The sequence below is a fragment of the Dromaius novaehollandiae genome, chromosome Z, assembly GCF_036370855.1.
Source record: "Dromaius novaehollandiae isolate bDroNov1 chromosome Z, bDroNov1.hap1, whole genome shotgun sequence".
NCBI classification, from domain to species: domain Eukaryota; kingdom Metazoa; phylum Chordata; class Aves; order Casuariiformes; family Dromaiidae; genus Dromaius; species Dromaius novaehollandiae.
In genome coordinates this window covers 52341204-52361820 of record NC_088132.1, presented here as the reverse complement: position 1 = coordinate 52361820, position 20617 = coordinate 52341204, and the positions used below count along the sequence as shown (strand labels likewise).

Below are 20617 nucleotides of genomic sequence, written 5' to 3'. Positions count from 1 at the left end.
TGTAATTATGACTTGTCTCTTTCACGGTCCACAAATGTATGACCTTATATTTGACTGCAGGGAAAGGCATTGTTTTCCTGCACCCAAATTAGAGAGCTCTGTATCAATGACATGTCATCCTCATTTACTACTCCCCTTTAGTCACTGTCAAACTACTGCAAACAGTCAATAATGATCTACTCATTGATAAAAACACATCACTTAGGGCAAATACTGATCTCTTCAGAGCCCATTAGAAACAATCACTCAGCAATGATTCTTTGTTTATAATTGTATTACCCAATTACATCGATATCTAACCAAGTTTTAATCCATTTAATGTCATTTTTATATTGTTCCAGTTGAATAGGCAAAGTATTGGTAGACTTTCAAAAAAATTTGCTTGGTTCTGCACAATATTTTCTTTAATAACCTGTTCCAATTTTCCCTAAAAATTAAGTTAGACGAAATTTTTTTCATAAACCCAAACTACTGGATATTAATTACCCTCTTAGTTCTTGATTAAAAAGCCCTGTTTCAGACAGTTTATATTTCTGCTAGGATCTAGAATCCTGTGATATGGATCCACAGATCAAGACAGACGTTGGAAAATTAGAGGATAGTTATAGAAAAGGCACAAGAACTTTTAAAGTACTGAACACTATAAAAATGAAAAGCTCAGGAGTTTAATTTACTTAGGTGAAAGAATAAAAGACTAAAGAGGTGACTTGATCACAGTCTACACATAGACAGAAACTTAGGAGCAGATGCAACAAAAGCCAACAGTTTGCAGCTGTAACTGGATGCATTCAGCTACAATGAGAGTGCAAGTCTAATACAGAGTAATTAATTAATTAATAATCTACCAAGATTGAAGGATCCATTCTGAACACAGATTAATTTTTAAACTGGGCGTTTGGGGGTGGGGGTAACTATGTGTGTATATGTACACACACTTCAGTTTGAGTAGAAATAATTGGACATGAAACAAATTCACATCAGAAAGTCTAACAGGTTTCATGGAAGTGGCTACACTAAACGATCGCAATGGCCTACGCTGCAGAATGTCATTAACATGTACTAAATATTTAGAGGTTGTGATTTATGAAAGACATTTGGAGTTGCTCCCTCTACCAGAAAATGCTGAAGAGAAATAGTTAAATATAAGAAAACATTTTATTTCCAACCTCTAGAACAGCTGAAAATGAAGATGTTCCTTTAAGCTGGTATAAACCTCTGACCCTTATTATATATTTTAGTTCATAATAATGCAAGATACACAGAAATACTGAAAAGGACAATTTTAATTTACCTTTCATTTTAAAGACAAAAATTTTTGACAGTTGAACTCGCTTCCTATATGCTACTTAATTTCAACATTTATTAACAAAACTTTTTACTGAGTTTTAGAATCCCTTTAAATGCGTTTCCAGTTTACTGATTTTCTGAAGCTATTTCTTCCCTTTCATTTTTTTCCTCTGGATCTTACCCTAAACTCCTCAACAAAGACATGATGCTCACCTGGAAAAAGAAGAATTAAAAAAAAAAAAAAGTTGGGGCTGCACCTCTTCTTCCACACAGTTATTTGAATTTCCCAAAAAATATGATGGGGAAAAGAAAGCAGGAAGTAGAAACACTCATGTTGGAGCAGAAACACTCATGTTGGAGGAAAGGAAAGGAGTGCTCCTTTACTCTAGTACTTTACTAGAGTACTCTAGTTAAGAGGCAAAGAATGTAACAGACTGGCAGAGGGCAGGTTGAGCAGAAAGAGGCAGGTGGCAAGTCTGCTGGATATATGAAAAGCAGGCAGCAACACAAGTCTTAGTCAGTCACTACCTTCTTGTTGGAATAGTTTGCTTTGTTTATTTTCAGACATTAAATAAAGATTTAAGACTGGATAGCATATACCTATGTGTGTATATTTTCTCTTACTGTGTTATTTTTTCTGTTGCTAAATTCAGAGCATCCAGATGCATTTGAGCCAGTCGCAAGCCAGGGAATGTCAAAAAAGCACCAATAAGTGAACACAGAACAGCCAGGAACAATTTGAAGGTTAGTTTAGACACAGGACCCCTAAAAGAAAAGAAAGGAAATAAGCATTTTCTGAGGGGGGTGGGGGAGTTGGGGTGGGCAAATCAGAGACTACTTTCAACTTAACATTATCTAATATTTAATCAAAAAAGCAAACAGTATTCTATGGTTTTACTCTAGAATACTAGCATTATTATAACCAATTAAGGAAATTTAAATAAAAAACAATCAAGTCACCTATTTATTTATTAAAAAGAACAGAAAGCTCTTCAGTGTAGGAAGACATAAACCTAAACTCACTCTTACAAGGTGTTAAATTTGTTAGTAGAGCAAAAATGAAAAATTTTATATTGTAATATTGTAATTGACAATGAGTTATTTAATAAAACTAGCTAGTAAAATGAATTTAACAATGATATTTTTAATAAAAGAACAGATACATGGCAAGTTTTAACTACTCAAAGACAAAAATGGATTTCCTTTTTCTTTTTTGCTTCTTGCATTAAACCTTTACTGATTAAATAGCTCCATCAAACTGTTATTAATCCAGTTATCCATTATCCACATATTTGATAACATACATGTGACTAATTAACATGTCTCTTCCAAGCACCTAATATCATTTGTTTTAATGAACTATCCATTCAGTACATAATAGAACTGGAAAAAAAAAGTCAGGATCAACTGAATTACTGAATTAATAACCACTGTTTACACAAAAGACAAAAAAGCAGCAAATAACAAACACAGATCACAGAGGAATAAAACCAAGTCTAGTGACCCACATAAGTTTCAGATTCTTTCTTAATCTGTGTCATTCAAACTAACAAGAGGAAATATCGTCAACTCAGTCACTGCTGTAAACAGCCAAAGCACTGCAAAAGTTTGAGAGAAAACAGGCACTAACAGGAAAATTAATACAGAAGTTAGTAAATTCTGAATAGTTTAAGAAAAACAGAGCAAAGAAAGGTTAAGAAACACATGGGATTCAGTTTAAGGGCTTCTTCCTCAGTAGATTAAACTTCCATATCTATAAATGACAAACTATTCTAATTATATATATTTAAAACTTCTGTTCCTCACAAATAAAAAAAAATTGTAATTCTTATACAATACTTGAGAACTTCTGAATAAGAAATTTAAAGTTGTATGCCCACTGTGATGACATATCCCATACAAGCATTTTAGAGCACGTGTAAGGCAAAGACTGTAACAGAAGTCAGTTTTACAACATACATAGGCTGTCTATGACAGTGATTGTACATATAGGTAACATCACAAGCTATGGAGCATTCCTTTGTCAGTCTATGCAAAACTTGGATGTACTATAGCAAGCAGATGTATTTGCTTAAGAGGAAAATACTATTACCGCCTGAAAACATGACTTAAAGCCAACATTTACTTCTAATTCTGACGTTATCACAGGCTCCATCACAGGCTTTTGCCCTCTCATGCTCTTGCATACCACAAACAGCAAAAAAAAATTCTCTCTTGATTTAAGCACTCTTCTCAAAGAAGACGGAACTATTTAAGAATTACGATGAGAAAGAGGTTCATAGTTTTGAACTATACTTCATGGCCTGCAATCAAATTGTGAGGATAGAAACTGTATCAGAATTAAAAAGAGAAAAGACGTATGGAACTTAAGTTATTTGCAAATACTGATGGATTATTTTCATTAATCTACCCCTTCACATTAACACAAGAGTACTAGCATATATGAAAGCAATGCATGCAACACAAATGCTTGCTAAGAAAATCCAAGTGGTTCAATTATTAATGCAACATAATGAAAATCAATATATTTCCAGAAACTTACTGGGATTCCAAACCCTGCTTTTCAAGAAACTGCATAGCACTTTCTGAAAAATTTGAGAATCCTGCAGAGAGACATATATTATATGTATTTAATCACAGTACAAACACAGAATCTCTTATTTGAAATAAAATGTTCTGTTACCTAGCATCTTTGAAACAAATTTTCGTGTCTAGCATAGCTCTTTCATGTGCTAATTAGCATGCCACAATGCAATAAAACTTGGTTATTAACATGAGCAGTCTTTGAAAACATCTCTTTGATATTTGTACATTTCATGAACGTGAATAAAATTTACATTAATTTTTTTAAGAACATATTTTTTTTTTCTGTAGAGGAGCTTCACTTTACTATGCAAAGCAAAATGGGTTAAAAATAAAACTAGAAGGCAAATATAATTAACAAAACAAGCAATCTAGGCAAAGACTATACTATTTAAAACAAAGCAGGGAAAATATATAGAATATCCTTCAGAATCCATATTCCAAAGCAAGATTTCCTAAAAGTGTATCACAGGGTTCATTTGAATACAAATATTCTCAAACACACCTAAAGGCTTAAAATTAAATTTTCAGGACATGCAATCAATAGCGCTATTGCAAACACTGAAGAAAGTAGTTACCTGATTCCAGTCCAAATTCTAGATAATTTTCTGTCACAATCAGAATTGCCATTGCTTTCACAAAGAAGAAAAAGCCAAAGGTGACACACACTGATCTTTCACCTCCATCCTCTACTTTGAAATAATGGGTGGTCAATGAAAACAGTATCTTACTATACAAGAAAAAGGTCAAGGAAAAGAATTTATAAAATAACTATATTTAAGAATTTTAACACTGTATTTTGGTCAGCTATACTAAGATTGTTCCAAGATGCACAAATGTTAAAAAAAAAAAAAAAATACATATTAGGGCAATCTGAGGTTAGTTACGCTTTACAGTATTGGGAAAGTTTAATAAGCAGAGACACACAATCACATAATGGATAGCTAGGAATACACTATTCTGGAATATAGCTTTGTTTCGATTTAGGCTCACTGATAGCCAAATATGACAACATTCACTATCAACCAGGGAAAATTAAACCAGTTATGTCATAATTATAATAACTTACAGAAGTTATACCAAAACAAGACAAGTACATCTTCAATATAAAACATCAAGCTAAATGAAAAATATTTCATTGGCTGCACAACTCAAGATTTCATGTATTTTAATTTCAAAATTCAAAACACTACTTTTGAGTATAACAACACTGAACACAGGTATGTATTCACTTCCTTTATTTTATTTTTTTTAAACCACAGTGGAGCTATTCATGTTCTGCCAGAATTCACAACCCCAAATGGGTACATTCAAGATTCTGCAGAAACAAAAATCCAGAGTTCAAAAGCAAAAATACAGCATCATTCAAATCACTGCATGTTTGTTACTGAAATCACTTGGGTCAAAACACTGCTTCAATCTTGAGTTAACTGTATGTGAATGTGGACATACACATCCACCCACACACAAAAATACATGTATATAACAAAACGAGCTTTTTGTTTCTTTGGGAAGAAAAAGGTAGAAAGGTGTTCCTCCTCACACACATCCCAGTATTTTTTCCCTGAAAAATTCAGGCATCGAATTTTGTCCTCCCTCCTGGTTTAAAGGCTAGACATTTTATGAGACTTAAGGTGAGGACAGAGAGCTTGTTTGTTTATAAACTAAGGGGAAAAAAAGAAACACAGAAACACACAAAAAGTATTTAACCCAAAAGCTTTTCTCTCAAATGTCTGCTGAGCTTTCTTAAATGATGAACCTCTGATTTGTCTTATAAAAGTCTGTATCCTTTCAATTAGATTTCCTTTTCTTAATCTTCAGACCATGATGATTACTAGAAGCAGCAAAAACTTAACCTTTCAGTGGTTCTAAAACAAAAAATCTATTTTGTCTTTTCCTGACATTTATTTAAAAAAAAAAAATTCTGTTTTTACACAAAGAGTTTTCTCAGACAGCTGCAGATATTCAAGCAGCAGATAGAGTAACTTTGTGCGGTGTTTGCAGAGGCAGGGCAGGAGACAGCAGGCGTACAGAGAACAGGCACTTCTAGCAATAACAGGTTAAAACTTCTTAAATATGAAAACTTCTCTTCACAGGGACTGCAGACCTGACTTATAAGAAACAGAGACCAGCGGCACGGCATTGATGCTTAGATTGTTACGTGACTATTTCCTAAGAAACATAAGAAAAGATGAAACTTGTGTTTCTCTACTTTCATGTGCATGTGTTTAAGATCTTTCAGCTATCAAAACTAATCACTCAACTAACAGCACATTTAGTTTTATCTAGCAAATACAATCTATTCCTTTCCCATTCTGAAAAAAGACTATATGCTCTGGTATACCTTCAGCCCTTTCATGTAACCCCAGCGCCACAATATGAACATCTACGAGGTTGCCTGCTCTGTTATCGAGCTGTTTAAAAAACGTTCATTGAATATTCTCATTTTTAATGCATTTCTAAACATAATTAGCTCCAAAACTATACAGTACATTTTTCATAATACATTGTCAACTCTTATTAATATAATCTGCAGCCTATTATAATTGTTTTTTTCCAAATGGCAAGTGGTATCAAGCTCATATTTAAATAAAATACTTGGAGATCGCTCCAGATATTACTTGCTTTGAAAAACCAAAAAAAGGAAGAGGGAAAAAAAAGACTGTGTAAACTATACACATTTTCCCACTACATCATAACATAGTCATTTATATTTGTACTTTTTTAAATACTGGAAGTGTATTTTAGGATGCAGAGTACGTGAAAATCCATTTTAGGGGATCTATTCAATAGAACATTTCAACTGCCATCTGTTAATCTCTCATGAAAGCATATGATTATGCAATACTATACCTCATTAAGCAGCACACATTTAGTATATGTATTGCTGTATTTCACCTATATGCAGAGAAGTATTCATGTATGCATATTACAGAGGCCTAACCACAGCATCTAACTTGACTCTTAAGTTCACAGTAATCAGCTTAAGCTCCCATTATAGTTAACAGAAAGAATGGGCATCTCTAAAGGAATGCTTACCTCATCCTAAAAACAGGCACATAATACCTCATATAGACTGTGTTCTGAAAAGGTCCGTTTCTCTACACTGACCATTAAAAAAACGTTAGGATGAGCAAGATAATTCCTACCCTTATAAACATTTTTCTCAAAACGTAACTTTGTATTATTTTTGGTGAAATATCTTACTCTTAAACTATGTATCCTTACATAGTTAGGGACATTGAGCACAAATCAAAAATATATTAAAGTCAAATCTTGAAGTTACACAAAGTATTTCATAACAGTCTGTGACCTCCAAACAGATCTTAAGGCCCCTAGATACTTCATATTTTCAACTATGGATTATGCCTAAAATATCCAAAAAAAGTAACTGGGAAGAAGAAAGCACATTGATAACAAGTTCCAATTACAGTGCAGATTCAGATACCTCTAGACAAATTAAGGATTATGCAAACCACGTAACAGAGAGTACACGTCACATGTGAATAATCACCATCACTATTATTTCAGGGGTGGAGAAAAGTCGAAGCATTATCTCAAGGAAATCTGAGTTATTTTTATGACTTCCTTTCAATGCTCGACCTATGTTTCAGGATCTACTGAAGAAATAAACCACGAGTGCTATGTCAGTAGGTTTTTTTCCTTTATTTCATTTATTTCACAAAAGGTGGTAAACTTGTAGAATATATAGATTTCTAGTAAATGTATGCTATCTCTTATTTAAGATGCTATAATTTTAGAATTTTTGAATCATTTACTAAACAGTCCATCAGTATTTATGCATGATTAAAAAGGTCCACTTGCATGTCTAGTAAGATAGCTAGAACTTCTGGATTCACAATAGAAAACCAAATAAAACCATCTAAATTATTTCTAATTGTAAGGATGTAGAAAAAAATACAGAGTTTAAGGATTCCAGAGGTTATATTGAGGTCTGATAATAACTTTTCCTACAATCTTGAATCAAGCTGAAGAAATGTCTATTGCTTTCCTCTTCTATCCCATTGATATAACTACATGCAAAGACATTTTTCAAAAGTAGCCAGTAAAGTTTCCCAATATTCCTAACCAGGTAACTCTAATGATAATCTTTTCAGATGACAGACAGCTTCCTGAGGAATACATTACTTTTCCTACTCTGCATTAATTTTCCTAAATGCCTTGCCTTTGCAACAGAAAGGATTGTACACAACACTATTTAAAGGTTTACAACAGAAAAAAAATTAAAGTAAGGTCACGTATTTGTGTGTTGTAGATAGACAACTGATTCAGAATGTCATTCAACTGCTCTCAATGATGAATCTTAAATAGCTGCATAAGCAGAGTAATTTAAATTAAACACATGCTATTGTTAAGATGGATCATCTCTCAAAGCTATCCACCTTCGCTCTATCCTCACACATCTCTCCCCCTTCTCCCTCCCTCAGAAAAGTGCTTTGTTATCTTACAAGCTCATCCCTTCACAAGCAACCTGGTTGCAACTGCTACATTTAAAGTTGTGAACAATTATTTACTTCACTAATTTTTAATTTTTGTTCTGCCAAGAAGCCACCATTCCAAATTTCAAAATAATGGAAATCAGCCATCTCTGACTAGCAACTATGTGCAGCAAAACCGTATAGCAAGAATAAAAGAATTCAGTAACCGGAACAGGTGACCTACAACACAGTAAGTTCTCACAAACATTAGCTACTTTTGCAAGCAATATTGCAAAATACATTTTTAAAGCCAAAATTCACATTTGGCAGGTGGAGACTGATAATCAATAAAAAAAACTCAAGACTTTTGTAGTATCTTTTCTTCTCCTCTTTAGCTACTGGAAACAGTGCAGTATGTGCAGACTATCACCATGAAAAACCATCAATGAAATGACAGAGTTTCCTGCAACCTTTCAAAAAACACAAAATATAGGTTGGTACAGCAGGCCTACTAAAGTGCTGCCTCCAAGGAACATACTGTCATTAAATCTTCCTGAAAGTATTGCTAACATAATAAGAGAGATTTTATACTGATATTACTAATCTACAATGTTAACCATGAGGTAACCAAGAATCCCAGAACTGCTGAGGTTGGAAGGCACCTCTGGTGGATCGTCCAAGTCCAAAGCCCACTCAAGCGGGGTCAGCCAGAGCAGGCTGCCCACCGCAGCATCCAGTCGGGGTCTCAACATCCCCAAGCATGGAGACTCCACGACCTCTCTGGGCAACCTGCTCCAGTGCTCGGCCACCCTCACAAAACACCTCCTCGCTCTTATGTGCAGGTGGAATTTTCTGGTACTGTGCCCATTGCCTCTTGTCCTGTCACTGGGCACCACTGAGAGGAGCCTGGCTCCAGCTTCATTACTCCCCCTCCATCGGATACTTATACACATTGATAAAATCCCCCTGAGCCTTCTCTTCTCCAGGCTGAACAGGCCCAGCTCTCTCAGCCTCTCCTCATACAAGAGATGCTCCAGTCCCTTGATCATCTCTGTAGCCCTTTGCTAGATTCACTCCAGTACATCTACCTCTCTCTTGTACTGGGGAGCCCAGCACTGGATGCAGCACTCCAGATGTGGCCTCACCAGTGCTGAGTAGAAGGGTCATCTCCTTCGACCTGCTGGAAACACTCTGCCTAATGCAGCCCATGTCAGAAAGAAAGAATCAGAAAAAGACCCTAATTGCTATTTGTATTTTCACGCTATTGAAAAAGAAAGCTTGCAACTCAATCCTTTTAAATATCTGAGTTTGGTTTTGCCTCTGAATGCATGACCAATAGATGACCAAATGAAAGCTGTGATTAGGACTGCATTTAAATACCACTGTAAGAAAGCAATGCTTCAGTCCATTTCCCCATATAATCCATGCCAATAAATAACTTACAACTCTGTCACCTAGAGCTGCAATTACTGTAGTACTCCTTAAGTTGGTTACACCCAAGACTTTATTGAAAGCCAAAGCAAACAGAGGGTGTTGCCACCCATACCTTTAAGAACATATTATGGCTATAGTGTCTTAAATTTGTTTTTCCATGAGTTATATTAACCTCTTCCTCATTTTCAAAATGGGATTTGAAGGTGTTGGCCTTCATCTCGATTTCTTAATCAGTAGTTGCCTCTCTCTCTCCTTATGTCATGAATAAAACAGAAATACTCCAAGAAGTAAAATAAAGGCTACTTAAAATCATAGGTATAGTATCATTTAAAGTGCGCAAGAGTCAGGCACTAATTTTCTTGTCACCACCTAGTAGATTAGAAAACCACCTTTGCATTGTTCTGTCCACTGACAGATAAAAGTCAATGGAAAAATGCTTTGTGTGGAAAGCAAGCTATTGCCAAACACTGTTCTTTCATAATGTGAGCCAATTCTCCCATCTAACAAGTTCTTACTCACTACCAGGAAAATTCTAGATCTCATTTATACTGCAAGCTACTTTGAAAAGGAATTACTGTCCTTACTGTAACGGCAGCACACACTTTAAGAATTATCAGGCACAGACAAGCTGTAAGCATATCCAGAACTGTCAGACAGATCTAACCAGACATCAGAAGTCAAGGGTTTTACAGGAGATCACTAGTTAGTGCTCAACACCAAAAAAAGGTCACAATATGATCTTCTATATGGAAGAAGAGGCGTTTTCACAGAGGAATCAATTTTGAATATTCAAGTGCTATATTAAGTCTAACTTAGCACTTCATCCAGGTATTAGCTGTTGAGGGTACAAAAGAATTGGACAAATTCATTTTCTAACTCACCTCTCCACAATCTGCTTTCCTCCAGGCCCTTATTCAATTCCGTCAATTCATCACCTCTCACATCTTTAAAAGGCTACTTTCCTCCCCAGAGTATAAGTCTGGATTGGTCTGTGAAAAACAGCTAATTACCACACAAGCATCTATGTCCAATACTGCTTTCTCCAGTACATAAAAACATTCCAGCTGCTTCTTTCTATGGTCTGATATTGCTTTTTTTCCTAAATACTCTGCGTTTGTTTCCCTCAGTTTCAGAGGACAGTTGAGCTCTTCAATGAACTTTGAAAACCTAGCACCACTTCAGCTCCTACAACTCTACACATTTTATTTTCCTATAAGGTTCGTTATAAGAGTATCTTGAATTTCCTCTAAAAATATGAATGTATGCATGCATCTTTGCAATAAGTGATTATTTAGCTAAGGAAGTATCATACTAAACATATCAAAAACAAAAAGCGTGTGGTAAATTGCAAATTTCTGCAAATGTTTAAGTACTTGCAGGTACAAAAATCCATTCCTGATTGTCCAGATGGGCAAAACGAAATTAATTTATAACTGTAATACATATTACAGGTGAGCACTGACTTTTTTTCACATTCACATGCATTTTCTTCCATAGATGGTCTGGTATTAAGATTTATGAATTACTTCTACATGCTCTGACATCAGCACTAGCATACATATCCTTTATCCAAATGTTAAACATGTATTTATTCTGCAAATCATCAATACATAGCTTTTGCAGAATGATGCAAGAGCTATTTGGAACAGATAGATTGAGTCAAGAAAACAGTAAAGGATACACTGCAAAGGCCAAGACAAGCAGACACCACACTATGCTGATATTCATTTCTTGTGAGGGCTTCACAATACTGTAATAGGCTTCAGTCACCACATAGACAACTGTAGCTGCAACAGTGAAATCCACCAACCACTGATATTCAGGAAAATAATGCAATGCTGAAAAATATAAATTTGCAAATCTTAGAAGTATAATGATATTTTAAAGGAAATTACTGACATATACAGAAAGGGGTGACAATTACAAATTATTTTCAAAGCTGCTTCTTGAGGTCTAGATTATCCAAGTTAAGAGCAACAGCAAAAAGTGCAACATTTTTTTTCCTCACTCAGCAACCTCTTCTTTCAACCTGAACTTCGCTCCTCACCTGTTGCTTGATACTTGATTACTGTTCAGCAGTTTATGAGGCTACAAGGCATTACTGTTTTACTGTTTCAGCTTTTCTACATCAACCTGCTAATTTAGATCTCAACTTCAAGGTAGAAAATGGTCCTCTACTTAAATTTAACTACAGTTCAAAGTAAGAATTTTGTTTCTCTGTTTAAGATTAAAAGCCCATTGACAATCATTTAATGTACTATATATAATTGCTGCTTCTTTTTCTTAAAAAAAACTCAAATCTAAAACATTGATGGTTTGTTCTCCAAGATTCTGTTCACATCTCCCGTCTAGCAATAAATTATTGTGTAAACTCCATCCTGAAAATTCTGGGGAACATACTGTGCCCCATGCAGGCCAGGTGGTTTGCAAAGAGAAAAGTTTTCTGTCTCCCACAGATGCTAGGAACTGCAAAGACCAATTCTTGATAATATAGTGCAGTCCGACCGTCTCAAACAGCTTTCTGTATTAACCACATTTAAAAAAAAAAATTACTAATCATTTCTCATTTGTCTACAAGGCACCTGATGCCAAAAACAAGAAACTGGCTGAATCCTAGTATTTCAGTGAAAAGCTGGTATTTATTTTGAAACAACTATTTGGTTAGATTTAATGTATATTTGTATACATAAAGCTTTTTAAAGATAACTTAAACTCTACACTGTATCAGTATCTATTAGCAGATGCTTGTTTTACTCTCAGGGAGAGGTTTTAATACTATTATTTGAAGCAACTAACACTAACTGAAATTTGTGAATGCTTTGCTTGCTTACACACTAGTTTCAAAAAGCTTTGTATTTTTGTTACAGATTAAGTCTTCTCAGCACTGTTTTGGATAGTTTAAGCTGAGAAATCTCTGGCTCAGCACTATGCTATCTTTCCATATTCATGCATACAACACATGCATGTAAAAACATAGCTAGGGAGAAAATACGTATCACACATACTTACATATCCATGTATGACTTCTCTGAAACAGAAAATTGGTTATGTTTAAAGAATCAAAAATTAGCATTATAAAAACATCTATTAACTTTCCAAACATTTAACGCTGCTTATTTCTGCAGTGTCACTTTTGTTTTCCAAATATTTTACTTCAAAGTTTCAGATGTGTGGGTGAAAGGTCTAGGTTTCAATGCTACAGTACATTTCCTATTTTAGCTGAAAAGAAAGCGCATGTTTCGACATCTGCCAGTTGTCATTTTCTTGTACAAAGCTATGATCACATTTTTTTATGTCTGTTTCAAACACACTGAGTGATGTGATCCTTTTGGTGTTGTCTCATATTGCTAGGGATGCCTGATGCAACAATAGATGTGCTTTATGCTGGATTTCACCTACTCATCCTTTTCTGTAACACTGCTATTAAGATGTCACCCATGGAACAACAAAGGAGATTTAACCCTAATTCTTGCCTTCTCACTTTATAATCAGTTGTGCTTTTATTCCTTCATTGTCTATCAAAAGAGATATTCCAGTGTTTATTGCAAATAAACACTTGATAGAAAACAATGTACCATAATGTCAGAATATATTTGACACAATATACTGTTGTCTGCATCCACTTACTCTTACCTAGAGTGTCCCTTTCAGTCACAGACTTTGTTTCCAGATGAAGATCAATGTCTTTTGGAATGGTTAGAGGCTTGTTTTCAATATGACCGTTATATTTTCTGTAAAAAGGTAAATAAAACACACGGATACAACAAAATCAACTTCTTAATTATATAATGACATTTCAAATTTAAGAAGCATGCAGATCACTTTTTCCCCAAACGCAAACATGTTTATCTAGGTAAAAAAGCATCAACTCAAGTTCAAACGCGCACATATCTTGAGAAACAACTGGGTATGTCAGTAATTATTAGCTTTACCTCACAAGGCTCTGAAATACTACTGTTGTTACACATAGAGGTCTAAACAGCATCTGTATGCCACATCCTGAGCATGTATTAGGGCAGTATCAGGTGGGCACCCTCTACTCCAGCACACTGGTTTCCTCTGAAAGGGAACTTCACAGTTCAGTTCAGGCAGGCAATAACCTATAGGGGTGTTTCAACGGGTTCCCCCAATCTCAAGAGTCTCGTGATACAACTGCAGGTATAGTGCAGAATATATCCAGCCTGCCATACAAATATACAAGAAAATCAAAGCTAAATCGAGACTTTGCAATTGAGGTCTAGGCCGGGACACTAAAAGGCAGCTGCGTTAAAGTCTTTGGACTGAAAGGAGCAAGACTTGGGAGTGTCAGTGTATTGAACATGTACTGCAATTAACAAACTGTAATCCAGCTCAGAAGATAACTGAGGTGGTTAGGCAAAACCTAACTAAATTTTCAAAGTTTCCAAAGTCCAGCTTTAGGTCTTTTGGTCACAACAGAGTGCTTAGTAAGCATGTCACCTGAGCTGAAGGAACCTAGATCCTTGACAGATCTATCCTACTAGCCATCAAGCAAAGATATTTTTAAGATAGTTTTCCAATCTGAAAGGAAATGTGTAAAAATACAATAGAATTATTTCAATTTATATCCTTGTTATGGTAATTAATTAATTAGTATGGAAATGATCTGAAAGATCACCTTTACTAGCCAGGTTTAAAAACAAAAACACACAGAAAACAAAACAAAAAAAAACGAAAAACACCTTACTTCACTACTATGTTAAAAACACCACACAACAACACAACATTAAAGCAGACCAGAAAATGTTTTGACAGGCAAAAAAACAAAAAAAATCCCCACACACAAACGCAACAGGACTGAAAAGCTCTAAACAGTTAGAAAAGCAGCAATCTCTGCCACATTTTAGAATAGTATCTCTGAAATCAGAAGAGGGGTGGATTTTCCATTGAAAGAAACTGTCATCAGGACATAAGGATGAAAATGAATTTCAATCAATTGTGAACTTATTCTTGAAGAATGATGTCCTACCAACTAATGTGTAAGATGAGAATACAACATAAAGCATGAATAAATATTTTTTCACATCATCTTAATTCTTAATATTCCCCAACTCAAGCACAAAACTTTTAATGAACAAATTCACAAAAATGAGATAAAAGCCTAAAGAATTACTCAAAAAATTCATGTGTCTAAGTCTAAGTTAGAATTCCCAAGCACTGCATAGCCACTTGAATATCTGCACTTTTTTGTGCCTCCCCCTCCTCCCCTAGTTATACTCTTATGTTTTCCTCCTGTGTGCACCCAGGAGTACCATCATATTGAGTGAGATGAGCATTTTGATAACTGAAGTCATCTCAGCTCAACAAAATTTGGTGCTCCTATACTTTAACTATCCCAAGGGACCCATAATCCAAGAGACACTCAGAACATACCTAGCATCACTGACATTCTTTAATTCAGAGTAATTCATAGTAGCTATGGACCTTTTCATTAGCCTAACAATTTAATATAAAACAAACCATTCTGAAATAGAAAAACTATTTAATATTCATGTGCTATTATAACTTACAGCATGATATACTGAAATGTAGTATGCATTGAATAAAATGGACTAGTAAGACACAAGTTCAAACTACAGTTGTTTCCAAGTCTAATTTCCAAGCAAGTCCTTGGATCCCCTTTTGCCATTTCTCTATTAATTCAAATTTGGAAAAGTATTCAAGTAAGGAGCAGGTATTATATTTTACTAGATTTGAGGCTTGAAAAAAATCAAACTCTTTATCTTGAGGACACATGGGAAAAGTCAATAGATGTACCTTTATTTCAGTCTCACATCTCCTTGGCTCAAATGAGCACTGCATTCTAATGCATGCGACCTAAAAAAGCATATCCGAAACAAGTAAATAGGAACAATTCCTACTTTAAAACAGGCCTCTCCTCCAATAACAGCAGCTGCTTCAAAGAACAAAGAAGTATATTCATTGACTGAAAAGTCAGGTTATTACACATCCTATTGTTATAATAGGTAAACAAAGAAAGCAGCATTTAAGTCTCAACATTACCATCCTGGTTTCTCTGAAGTCCCGTACCCATAAATAAAATTTACCTCATTACAAACAAGAAGGAAGGCATTAGGAGTAGAGTACAATTATTATTTGGTAATGTGATTGTGTTTTTCTGTTTAAGGCTCATATTGGTGGAACGTGTCACTTATAGATATGTAACTGAAGCTATTTTATGCATGACTAAATATCACTGGTTAAATGGACAGTTATAAATTATAATGCTATTCACATTAACTATTTTACTTCAATTTGTTACAGAACTATTAGATAAAATGAGTTTCTGAATTTAGAAGAGTATTGTGACAAACAAGTAATGTCATTAAATATTAAAAGGAAAGACTTACTTTTTACCCCAAAATTTGGCAAATGAGGTTGCTACCCATGTAGCTTAAGAAATAAGAAATTGAAAAAATTTGCTTTGATTTTATGAGGAATAGACAATATATGCAGTCTGTGGATTAACATAAAAGTTGGATATTAAGAATTGTAAGAGAGTAGTTCATAGTGGAATAAAGGAAAGGACTAAAAGAAATCTGTCCCAAAAAAGAAAAAGAACACACACACATACACACACACTTTTTTTCCCTTCTATATCCGATTCAGAAATAATGCATAAACATTGAAAGCTCTACCACCTCAAGATTAGCCTCAGTTCTTGCCCCAGTTATCCTTCTGGTAAGGCCGTTCCAGAACTTCACGCCTGATGGTTAGGAATCTGTTTCCTGCTTAAGTTGACACACAGCAATCCTATCCTTTCTCAGCCTTCTTTTTGCTAGGTTAAACAAGTCAAGCTCTTTTAGCCTCCTCTTGTAAGATCGGCTTTCCATTTCCTGGATCATCCTAACAGCCCTTCTCTTCACCTGTTTGAGTCTGAATTCATTTTTCTTGAACATGAGTGATCAGAACTGTACACAGTAATCCAGATAAAGTTCTACATCAGTGCCTTGTGCAAGAGGATTAACATTTCCCTATCTCTTCTACTGGAAATACCTCACCTAATACCTCCTAGGAGCACATTTACCTTTTTCACAGCTGCATAAGAGTGGTGGCTCATAGTAATCCTGTGTTCAACTAATATAATCAAATCTTTCTTCTCTTGCTTCCAGATGAAGAGCTTCAATCCTATAGAAGATTTGCTATTCTCAGTCTTCATCCAAATGAAGACATTCATTAAAAAAATCTCGCCACCAAATTAACAATTTTACAGATCACTTTTGTGGACTGGGAATCATACAGTCCTGCACAATTCGGCCATGTTAAGCTTAAACCAAAAGAATACAGCTGAGTACAGAGCTGCAGCAATCAAAGCAAGCAGGGCATGCACACGCAACAAAAAGTTTTAGACTCACACAAAGACAAAAAATTATCCTGTAAAGTTATTATATGGATTAGGCTATAAAACAACCAAAAAAACCCCACACCTTAAAATAAGTATTTACCTATCTTTTTTACTCTTCCCTCTTTGTTTTCCTGCAAGAATCCGCAGTTCTTCTTCAGTAGGATGCTGATACCATCGTAAACTAAAGAAAAAAAAACCTCAAGTAAAACAATGTCAATATTAGCATTTAGAGGGTTTTTTTAATCTATATAACAGCACACACATACACACATTAAAACATCTGTCATTTGCAGCACCTAACCAAAACACATTTTTAAGTACCAACACTGCTCTGAACTGAACAATTACAGCTGAACTTCAATTCTCTTCAGCATGCAAGATAGTTGTAATCAGAAAAGTTTGCCACTATCAACACACCATTCAAGTGAAAGCTCATGTTTCTTAAAACTCCGATTTTTCAAGTTGCCAACAAATATAGCAAATAACGCTGTACCTATTTTAGTGAAAAAGTTCACTAAAATAACTATATTATAGTTACCCATCAGAACTATATTCTAAATGATTTTCTTAAGGATAATTATTCTTCTCAAAAAACAGTAATTTTGCAGGATCTGGAATAGCTGTGATCAAGTAACCTTCACCTGTCTTTTTTCATTCACAGACATGCTCTTAACATTTACAATCCTGTCCTACACAACACCTCAGTGATATTTTCAGCTCTCACTAGAAAGAGGAAACACTGAACACCACAGCTAACAAAAGCATAGATATTTGTAAATTAAAGGTACTTAACTGTAACTTAGAAAAACATTTGCATGCTCCATTATCGCTTTTAGGAATTTAATATTTAAACACTAGTAAGAAGTCATTAATTTATATGCAGCTAAGTTGTACATTTTCCCACATTCACAAGCAAATGCTCCATCATGTTGCCCATTTATTTGAGAGACAAGCAGTGGCAAGGAAATTCTCAATGGGGGGGAGGGGGGAAGATGGCTAAGTCTCTAGGTGGTACATTTTACCCTACCTTCTAAGCATGACAAGAACCTTAGTAGCTGAAATAAAGCCTTTACCACATATGGCAAGGGAGTGTTGCCCCTCAGAGGAAAGATGACTGTTACTCTCATTTCCACTCTGAAATGCTGAGGTAAAGGAGTCCAAGTATTAATGGGAACAGCCTTGGAAGCTTATCTGCATTTACCTAGAAGTCCTTTTCTCAAGTAGAAGGCCACTGGTTTGCAATGCAAAGTTCAGCTTTTAGCATAGGATGATAATTGGAGTCAGTAAGGAAATCCATGACTGTCAGTATTTCCCAAGTTAAGAAAACTTCACCAAGTAGGGTAATTCAAACCTACATGCTGAATGAGGGACTTTGTTAAATACCCTTTCAAAAAGATGGCAAGGCAAATTTGGGAAATAATCATCAAACGGAAGTAAACCTGTCACTGGGTAACACTTTCAATCTCTCTTTGGGAAAGGCTGCCAGTCCCATGCAGAAGTCAGATCCACAGATCTTTTATATTTGCAGAATATGGACTTTTGGGTAAGCACAAAAAAATTGTCGTTCTTCATGCAACAGTGCCTACGCAAATACAGAGGGAGGTCCACTGCAGTGAGACTCCCATCTGAAAAGCAGAAACATTTTTAAGTCCAGGCAGCCATAACAAGCAATATTACTCATTTTCCAATCTTCCTTATGATGGCATGGACACTGTGCGCATACCCATGTGCTACAAGAGACAAAAGATAAAGACCAGGAGGAAGAATAGGTAGAATAAATGTATGTATTGCTGCGCATATGCTTGCTTGGCAAATTATCAACAGGAGACACAGCTTCTCTGTCCTGACATCCTCTCTGACACTGGACTAAACTTAAACTAAACTGATGGGAACAATAACAATAGTATGGCAAAAATACAATACACGTTACAGGAAAAGTTCCCAATTTCAGAAGTCTGATTGCTGGCATAATGAAGTGTTAAACAGGCACTTGCACAGAACTCACAGACATCATCTTAAGATAATTAAAAAAACCAAACCTAACGGATAATTAAGAGTGCAAGCTGGTAATGTTATGTTATATAGAATGTATTATGGCTAACAGGGGTTTCCATATAGCAGAACAGTACCTACTGACACAAACTACATGAACAAATCCCAGCATCAACTGATCAAGAGAAAAAGCACAAGCTAATATACTACAGAGATTCAAAACATTGCACAACAAATTTCCCCTGAAGAAATTCATTATGAGTTGAAACACTGAAAAAGGGCAAAAGCTAGACACTTTCCATAAACAAGGATTTTGTGGGGTGAGGAGACTTTTTTTTGAAGGCAGAGTGAAAATTATTTCATTCATTCATTTTCATCATATGTGGTCCCATGTGAAACATTTTCTGTTTGCAAAAGAACTCTAATGCAAAACAGAGACATTGTAAGATCTAGAGTTAAATAAAAATCAAAGCAGCTACCTTTTCATTCAAAATGACAAACTATAGGGATACTAATTTCTTCCCATCCTTATATGATCTAGAGAAACAAGTGTGGGAAAGCACAAAAATAGTCTCCTGCTTTGTCATTCACCATCTCCCAGATTTGAACTTTACATACTGACAGTACAAGTAATGATGATCTCTTAAGTATGAAAAAGTTCACTTGTGTTGGAAGCTAATTTTTCACAATCTTTCCTGCACAGATGGACAAATAGTACTTAATACAGCAGCATAGACAAAATTCTTGTTCTGTGTAAAGGACCAGGGCAAATCAAGGATGCTTAAATCACAACTAGGTCTTAATTTCTCAACAGGACTATGTTGCAAGTGAGTTATACTGAAAGCTAACAGTACATAAGCCTCAATTTTTTTTAATTAATAAATCCTACACACCTTGTGTTTAGAATCTTAAAACAAGGAGATTTGAACAAATGTTTTAATAAAGACAGAGTTAAAAATTTGTAATTGATATCTGCTGTAGCTTATGTCTGTTTTAAGCTGAGGTCCCAGAACTGGTTGCCCTGTGGCTTTGACATATTCAAGTGACGAACAGTAGCACAGATATGCCCTAGTTAATTTGAATGGAGGTCATTAATGAATGCACAGCAAAACATCAGTCTTCTCCTCTCTTCCCAAAGTGGACTGAAAATAGAAGGACAGAAGTAGCTGAGCAACCTAAAAGCAGTATGTTGGTAAAGCCTGATTACCTGTTAAAATCCAAAGGCCTACACAGATACCTGAGCTGCCAACTGAGTTCAATAAACATGAATATTCAAATTCTGTTCAAGCTTTGAAAACAGCACATGGTGTTGAAAGTTTATATTTGCTTTCAAATTTAGGTAAATAGCTTTTCAATCAACGATGATCTGTTCATTCAATAATTACCTTATATCTATTCTAACAACTCTTTTAAATTTTCAAAGTCTGTGTTTCCTTTTAATGGGCTTTGAAAGTACACATAGTAGTAATATTTAAATCAGCTGGCTTTTCTGTTTTTAAATGGTAATGTGTTTATCCCT

The 20617-nt window shown here is 35.1% G+C and overlaps 1 protein-coding gene across 5 annotated transcripts in view; it reads right to left on the bottom strand.

Annotated features, from left to right (window-relative positions):
- The window catches only part of LOC112991859 (transmembrane protein 161B), a 45931-nt gene that overhangs the window by 14536 nt on the left and 10778 nt on the right, over nt 1-20617 (bottom strand). For 4 of the 5 annotated variants that reach the window (XR_010386233.1, XM_026114668.2, XM_026114678.2 and 1 more), the window contains exons 3-8: nt 17207-17287; nt 13377-13474; nt 11425-11581; nt 4449-4600; nt 3830-3890; nt 1912-2052 (exon numbers count right to left, since the gene is read on the bottom strand). Coding sequence is in view for 4 of the 5 variants with exons in the window: in XM_026114668.2 (XP_025970453.1) it covers nt 1912-2052; nt 3830-3890; nt 4449-4600; nt 11425-11581; nt 13377-13474; nt 17207-17287 (690 nt within the window). In the remaining variant the exon portion in view is untranslated. The remainder of the gene's footprint in view (nt 1-1911; nt 2053-3829; nt 3891-4448; nt 4601-11424; nt 11582-13376; nt 13475-17206; nt 17288-20617) is intronic. The other variant, XM_026114687.2, reaches the window with a different exon arrangement.